The sequence below is a fragment of the Gavialis gangeticus genome, unplaced genomic scaffold (assembly GCF_001723915.1).
Source record: "Gavialis gangeticus isolate Ggan-Ray unplaced genomic scaffold, GavGan_comp1, whole genome shotgun sequence".
NCBI lineage: Eukaryota > Metazoa > Chordata > Crocodylia > Gavialidae > Gavialis > Gavialis gangeticus.
The window spans coordinates 8,322,988-8,330,948 of NW_017729026.1; the positions used below are offsets into that span (position 1 = coordinate 8,322,988).

The 7,961-nt window shown below is 43.4% G+C and overlaps 1 protein-coding gene across 3 annotated transcripts in view; it reads right to left on the reverse strand.

Annotated features, from left to right (window-relative positions):
• RSPO3 (R-spondin 3) overlaps positions 1-7,961 on the reverse strand; it is a 121,757-nt gene that overhangs the window by 39,710 nt on the left and 74,086 nt on the right. For all 3 annotated transcript variants that reach the window (XR_002098004.1, XM_019520312.1, XM_019520313.1), the window contains exon 4: positions 6,544-6,741. Coding sequence is in view for 2 of the 3 variants with exons in the window: in XM_019520312.1 (XP_019375857.1) it covers positions 6,544-6,741 (198 nt within the window). In the remaining variant the exon portion in view is untranslated. The remainder of the gene's footprint in view (positions 1-6,543; positions 6,742-7,961) is intronic.

Below are 7,961 nucleotides of genomic sequence, written 5' to 3' on the forward strand. Positions count from 1 at the left end.
TTTTAAGAGGAGGTTAGATGAACACCTTGCTGGGGTCGTTTGACCCCAGTACTCTTTCCTGCCATGGCAGGGGGTCGGACTAGATGATCTGCTCAGGTCCCTTCCGACCCTAGAAACTATGAAACTATGACTGAATGTAGTATCAGACTTAACTGATTTGGGTCAAATGGTTTATGAAACTTCTGTCCCAGAGCCCTGGGACAGAGACCATTTTTGTTATGTATTTGTATGAGATATAACACATGGAAATCCTGATACATCACTAGCATATCTTCTGTGTAATATTTTTAAATGTTTCAGTTAGATCATGAAAATATGAGAGCATTAAAATTAACTAATAAATACGGTTGGTCAGAAAAGTTATATAGTACATTTTTCTTCTCCCTTTGGACAAACTCTTGTCAGAAATATTCATGCATGAAAACTTTGTTTATTTTTTTCACAAACACTTTTCTATGTATCCTTAATACTTAATTTGTAGCCAGTGAAACCCTTATCTCATACATGCTGGCAAAAAGAAAACATTAAGTGATATGACCATGGCCAAAACCAGGTTTATTAAAATATTAATAACTGCAGATTGCTTGCAGTGTTTGCCATGCTCTATCAATAGTGTTTTCCCAATGTATACATTGTCACACCTCTGGTAATCATTGCAACATTTGGAGCAACTGTCAACTTGTTGCAACAGTTAACTTTCAAAGAATTATATTTTTATTAGAAAGTAAAAGCCAAAGAAATATCTACTCATGGAAAGAGAAAAGAACTATTTTACTAAACCCAAGGGCACTTGTGTCTTGAGGAATATATTATAAAATCACAGGTAAGGGAGAGAAAGTTGAGATAAGATCAGTTGCTATAGAGGAAGGGTACTGTAGATATGACATATTGGGCCACTGTTGTTTCCAAAGGGAAGAAATATCAAAATACATCTTCAAAAGCCTTGGATGAGGATTGATGTAAAAGTATTCTGCCCAGGATACATGGACAGCTAAATTAGTCCAGTGGAAAAGATTCCTCAACTTTCACAGGCAGCTTGTGGCATTGTCCTACTGCCCTAGGAATTAAAATGAAAGTATAGTATTGGGAAAAAGGGAGAAAAGCTTTCTAAATCTAGCAGAATTATTTGTATACTGACCCACCTAATTTTCCTAGTTTGCCTGCATTCAAACTCAAAACTTAGTGCCTCCTCCAAGTAAGACCTTTTATTCCACTCCAGTAAAAAACAGATTTTACTTTGACAGCAATCCATCTATTCATGTTATCTATCATGCTCACCACAGGCACATGCAGATGCCTCTGTGAGATACCAGCAAGTTAGCTAACTAATATCATGCCTTTTACCTGAACTTCCTTGACCAAATCATAAAGAACTCTATAATGAACAAACATCATCACTTGTCTTTTGCCAATGTCTTAAATCTCTACCATGCAAGTATGGATAACTATTAGGGATGCACTGATAAAGATTTTTGGGGCTGATTTTTAAGGAGGCATATTGGCCAATAAAAGTCTGATTTCTGATACACAGCCGAGCAGCTTGAAGAGTAGTGTCTGGCTGGTAAGTCTGTTGTGGTGGAAGGGGAGGAAGAAGGGAAAGGGCATGGGGGGGGCAGATCAAGGCTCCCACGATGAGGGAGGGAGTGGGGCTGGGGCAGGGACAGGTGCTGTCCAGGTGGGGTGGGGCAGGGTGGGGTGCAGGATGGAGGTATGGCTCACATGGGAGGCACAGGGGGAAGGGGGGGAGGCAGCTCTCACCACAGCGTGCAGCCTGGGAGGGCATGGGGGATATGTACCCCCAGATCTGCATAAGGTGGGGCAGGTTGGGCTGCAATGGGCTGGGGCCAGGGGCTGCACTGGGCTCTTTCTGGTGGGTGCTGGGCCACGCTGTTCTCAGGGCAGGCAACAGCAGCACTGAGAGCGGGGCTACAGTGGGGATTCAGCCACTCCAAAGTTCACTGTAGCTCCCCAACCCCCACTCCCAGCACTGCTGCTGCTGCCCTTCAAGCACAGCCCGGCCTGGCCCCCATCAGGAAGAGCCCGGTGCAGCCCCAGCCCGCAGTGGCAGCCTGCGCCATGCCACACGTAGATCTGGGGGCACACCCCACTATGCCCTCCTGGGGTGTGCTCAGCAGTGGGAGCCACCCTCCCCCTTGCCCATTCTATGTACCCCCTGGACGAGCTGTGGCTCCATCCTGTGCCCCACCCCAGCTAGGCAGCACCTGCCCCAGTCCCTTCCCCTTTCCCACTCCCTCCCTGACCATGGGGGCCTTGATCTATCCCCATACACCCCTTCTCTTACCCCTCCTCTTCCACCACAACAGACTTATCAGTTCGACACAGCTTTCCAAGCTGCTGGGCTGTGCTTCTCACTGCCTACGTGCTACACTGCAGCTGTGCACATGCACCAGGCATTTATCAGCCAAATTATTAGCCACATCAGGCAAAAGAAGCCAATTTCCAATACACTCAATTTTCTTTATATTTGTGCCGATCTGATATCGAACCAATGTATTGGTGCATCTCTAATGACTATGATAAAAAGTTTGAAATGTAAGCCATATGAGGAAAGGTTTAAGAAACTAGATATGTTTAGATTGGTAAAAAGGAAGTTAAGAGAGAATATGATATTTGTTTTCAAATATCTGAAAGGGCACAAAGGAGGAAAAAAATTGCTTTTCCTTGTTTCACAGCACAGGACAATAGGCAATGGGTTTAACTACAGCAGAACAAATTAAAAGTAAGCATCAGGAAAAAGTTCCTACTATAAGGACAGGGGTGTAGGTTGTAGCCGTTAAGGACAGTAGGACAATGCAATAATCTGCCTATGAAAGTTGTGAAATCATTTTCACTGGAGGTTTTCAGAAAGACGCAGGACAAGCATCTATCTGGGTTGATATAGAAAAAAGGTTATCCTGTACCTGTGCATGGAATTGCACTAGAGGATTCTTGAGGTCCCTGGCTACCCTACTATGCTATGACAGAGTTGCATTCAACATGGAACCAGCATGTGCAGAACTAGCTAACAATGCCCTTATGACGAACATCATTGCTAATACACTAGAGCCCAGATCTTTTGCATCCAAGTGGTTTGTAACTTCTTTCACTTGCAGCAGGAAGCTGAGTAGATTTAGGTTGGACATCGCAAAGAACTTCTTCATGGTTAGGGCTGCCAAAATCTGGAACAGGCTTCCCATGGAGGTGGTGCTCTCCCCTACTTTGGGGGTCTTCAAGAAGAGACTGGACTAGCACCTGGCTGGGGTCACGTGCCCCCAGCACTTTTTCCTGCCACTGGCAGGGAGTCAGACTCAAAGATCCATTGAGGTCTCTTCTGACTCTAGCATCTATGAATCATAGAAGAGCAACTCAGCTGTTTGCTGCAGCTTTTACTTCAAATGGTGCCACTTTTCCACTCAGCTGGAACACATCAGTGGTCCTGCACAGCTGATTGGAGAAGAGGTGCCTTTGAAACAAAAACTGCAGCAAACAGCTGGAGCACCTCAGCAGTCTCACACAGCCATTTGTAGTTATGTATACTTGAAAGTTACTTTGCAAACTTTCTTCACCATGAGGTTAGAAACCCAACCTGAAAAGTATCCAGGTTCTACCTTATGTCTGGCCTGTCGCACAGTAGGGAATAAGGAAGCTGTATTTCAAAACAATGTATACATTACAAAATAAATCCCAAACTTACTTAATCCTTTCTTAATAGTAAGTCCAGTTTAGCTTATTCCCCAAAGTTCCTTCCCCTGCCAACCCCCCACTTTTCTTTGCTTTTTTTACTGTGTAGCTCTCTGAACATATTTAGTCTATGAAGCTATAGCCAAGCTCGGTTTCTTTTATATTCAATGTGTCATTCAAAGAAAAACAGAGCTACATGTTGTTGACTGTAAAAGCTTGGCCGGACCTACACATGAAATTTAAATGACCAAATTAAAATAAGAGTGCATCTTGCACAAGAATGCAAGATCGTGACTGGGACCATGCAAAATAAAGTAATCCCAATTGATTTCATCGCGTGTACTAGTTGCAAAAGTACCCGATGTTTTATTATGCTAAACCATTCATAAATATCTGCATACCCCTTCTGGCTGTATCCTGGTTGACACATTTGCCCTTAATTAAGGCATGTTTCTCAGAATAGCCATTCAATGTCTGTCTGAGGTTTTGCAAATGCCTCCATAGACCATCACCATGTGAACTATTGTAAATGTAAATTCTGCCCCATTGTTAAAACAATAGCCCAAAGTACAGTAGTCCATTCAGTCAACCAAGATCCATCTTCAGTCAATCAAAATTCATCCTACTTGATTACTGCGTAACCTCTGGACTGGTCAAAAGCTTGCAAAAACAAGTTTCACACCTAGACATCCAAAAACAGGTTCCTCGCAGTTAGCAATTGTAATGTGATGGTCTCTTAACTATCAAGAAGGAATGCTTTGAAGCTATACAATTAAACTGTATAAGAATGAAACAACGTTGTTAGCAAAGTATGCACACTAGGAAAGAGAGAGAGAGAGAGAAAAATCAGAAATAATTTCTGCACCCAGCCGTTCACCTCTTGGGCAACGGATCCATGTTTAGTGAAGACTGTAAAGACAAGAACTGCTTTCTGCCTGCTTGGGAGAGAAAAAATTTTGCTGGGACTTTTGTGATAGCTCATGTACTGAATATTAAAAAGGCGTCTTTTTCTGTCATTTAGTTTTATAGCTTGTTTGTGGTATTTTTATTAAAGCCTTTCTGCTATTAATCAAATGAGGTGTCGTGTCAATCCTTAGCTGCACTAGGCTTAAATCCCGCTTTTAACTGCAACCATTTTGTGCAAGAGGATGCAAGTCAGGAGGGCAGGCAGAAGCAGCCTGAAGATTAAACTGAAAAGCTTCATTTCCCCTTTTCCAGTGAAAAAGAAGTGTTGACTTTTTGCCTTAATTCTCAGTTTCCTAGGTTGTGTCACCATAATCCAACTCTTAATGTTATTTTAACCTTGTGTTTTATGTGTGAATTTCCTTGGGTTTATTAAAGATTACCTTTTCTTTTTTTAAGTCCATCTGCTTATGGAAGTGCATGAAAGTAGACTGAGTTTATGGCTACTCTTCTACAGGATGGTGTACATAATTGTGGATTTTTAGAACTTTTAAGAAAGCAAGTGGCTTCATCTTGCCCTCAAACACAGAAATCCCTCAGAGACCAAATCTTTTGTAATGTATACTTTATCTAACTACATCGACTTCAAAGAAGTTGCTCGGTGGGTATAGAGCGGCAGAATGTGGACCATTACTTGCTCAAAAGGGAAGGCGGGGGAACTTTATGCACTTTGCAAAAACAGATTTATGACATTAAAGGAATTTTGAGTTATGCAATATTTTGTAAATATGATTTGGCACAAGTGCTGTAAAGTCTATAAAACAAGAATTGCTGGTAATATACATGAGGAAGTTTCTTTACAAGAACTTACTACATGCAGGGCTGGATTAACCCTTTAGTGGGCCCTAGGCAAATGAACTCATGGACCCTGGATCAGTCGAGACCCTCCCCCCCCCGCCAGCCCAGTGCTGCTCCCCGCGGGGAGCAGGGCTTGGAGCCACTGCTAGCAAGCAGCCACCATGGCAGCAAGTCTGGCGGAGGGGAGGGGAAGGGAAGGGAAGGGAAAGGAGGCAGACAGGGCCATTCACTGCTGTGGTGGGAAGGACTGGGACCCCCCTGCAGCACAAGGCCTTAGGTCTATGCCTACTTTGCCTGTGCGTTAATCCCACCCAGACTAACAGCAGATACTTTTCAAAGTGAAATGTTCTGTCCAAACTGAAGTTGTTGCCAAAACACCATGAACAAAATACATCATCATCATCATCACCACTCAGAGAAAACCATTATTTACAGTTTGGAATGAAAACTCAGTCCCTATTTTCCTTTGCTCAAGCTCAACAAAACTGTTGACAGAAAAAAATAAAAACTGGACACGATTCCTGGTTCTTGCAAGCTGACTGAAGAACTCTGGAGTTCTCCAACTATGCAACAGCACACTAACCTCATTGTGGTGCCTTGGATCTGGGGGCACTGTTGTGCTCTTGTTCCTTTCCAGCAGGTGGAGAGGGAAAGTGCATGGGGCCATGACTCTGCCTCTTCAATGCACTATTAGGCCAATATGGGTTGAGGAACGTGAAGTCTGCTGCTCCGGTAAGGCAGCAGAAAACTTCCATCCCCATCCCCACGTATGAAGCATGCAGGGACAGAACTAAGACTCCCTGACCTCATTTCTTCCCTGTGGTGCTCCTTAGTGGGTTACTTGGTACTCACATTAATGAACTGGCAGTTCTGCCGGTAGGACCACTTGATCTAGACCTTCTAGGTCATGTGGAAGTGCAGTTTGTGAGTGGTCTGAGGGCATTACTTACTCTATGTGAGGGCATGATTCACTCAAGCCAAACTAACCCTTACAGCAGTGGGAGCTTTGGTGAAGTAAGTAGTGCAGGCCCATGCTTTCAGATGCAAGCCATTAAACAAGCACAATACCAGTCTCATATTATGATGATGATAACATAGTACCTTTTCCTTCCTTCTGACATCTTTTTCTCTGTACAATACATTTTCTGCTTTCGCTTGTAGTGGGGCATGGATTGCCCCTTGCTGAAGGCTGCTGTACGATTTCTCTGACCCTCACTTCATTTCCTCTTTTGAAACCACACGTTTTTCCTTTCTTTGTGCAAGGGCTCCATGGGCTCCACTCACTAGCTTCACAGTGCACTGTAACAAACATTTGATATGCTGAGCCAGGTCAACAGCCTTAAGTAAACACAATGCAAACAGTATATTCATTTTGCTCGGCATTAGGCAAAATGCAAGAAACATTAATGGAGTTACTCTGGGTTTAAAGTGAGACAACCAAGAATGAACAAATGAACAAATCCCATGTGCGTGCTCCCATTAAGTGTAAACTAAACCATAATAACTTAGCCATTTTACTGAGGGCTAGCTAAGATGGCCTTGTTTACCTTCCACTTGCTCTGGGACACACATACTTTTGCCACAGGGCAGCTGCTCCAGGATGAGTCCTGGTGCCTTTTAACTTGCTTCAATTTGTTTGTTTGCCCAAAGCCTGAGAGAACTTGGCTTCTTCAAGATATACTCAACAGCACAATAATCCTAGATGCTTGTTATGAATAGGATTCCACACCAGTTGTATGATTTTTACAGTTCTAGTTTGAAAAAATTAGGAAAAAGTTTTTGGTGGACTGAGTTGTTGAACCTAATGATAATGGTACACTATTTTTTCAGAGGAATAGTTCCATTAACTTCAGAGGAGTTAAACTTGATTCATTGTGAAAGAAGAATCAAGCCCTTTCTGTCAAATTTCTTGTGTCCTAATCCACAAAGGCTAAGTACAGACAGTCAAAAGGTCTGAGGCTGAATCGATTAAATCTTCACAGGTTATTCTAAGCCAGGGGTGGGCAATTATAATGGCTGGAGGGCCGCTTAACAAGTTTTGGTGACCTGTCAAGGGCCACTTGGATAGCCCTGCCCCTTGACGGTTGCCCTGACCCCTGGTTGCCATCTTGGGACTGGAAGTCCCGTCCCCTAACATTTGCCACCAGAAGCCCCTCCCCTTGACCCCAGAAATACTCCTTTTGGGAGTTGAACCAGAAAAAAACCCAAATCATACCCTAAAAGTTAAACACCTGCTATAACATTTTAATATAATTACAAATTTTTTTTGGTCATGATTTGTGTTTGTGTACTGTATATAGAGGTGATTGCATAATAACTCAAAAATAAAGTCTTAGTCTTATATATTGTATGGGTGCATGGCTGGGGAGGGGTTGTGTGTGTATGGTGGTGTGCGAGGAGGTTTGGGGGGGATTGTGAGGGGGTGGGGCTGTGCATGTTGAGGGGCAATAGGGTATGTTGGGGCAGTGTATATGTGGGGGGTTGTGGGGGCAGGGTGTGGGTGTGTGATGTTTGAGGGG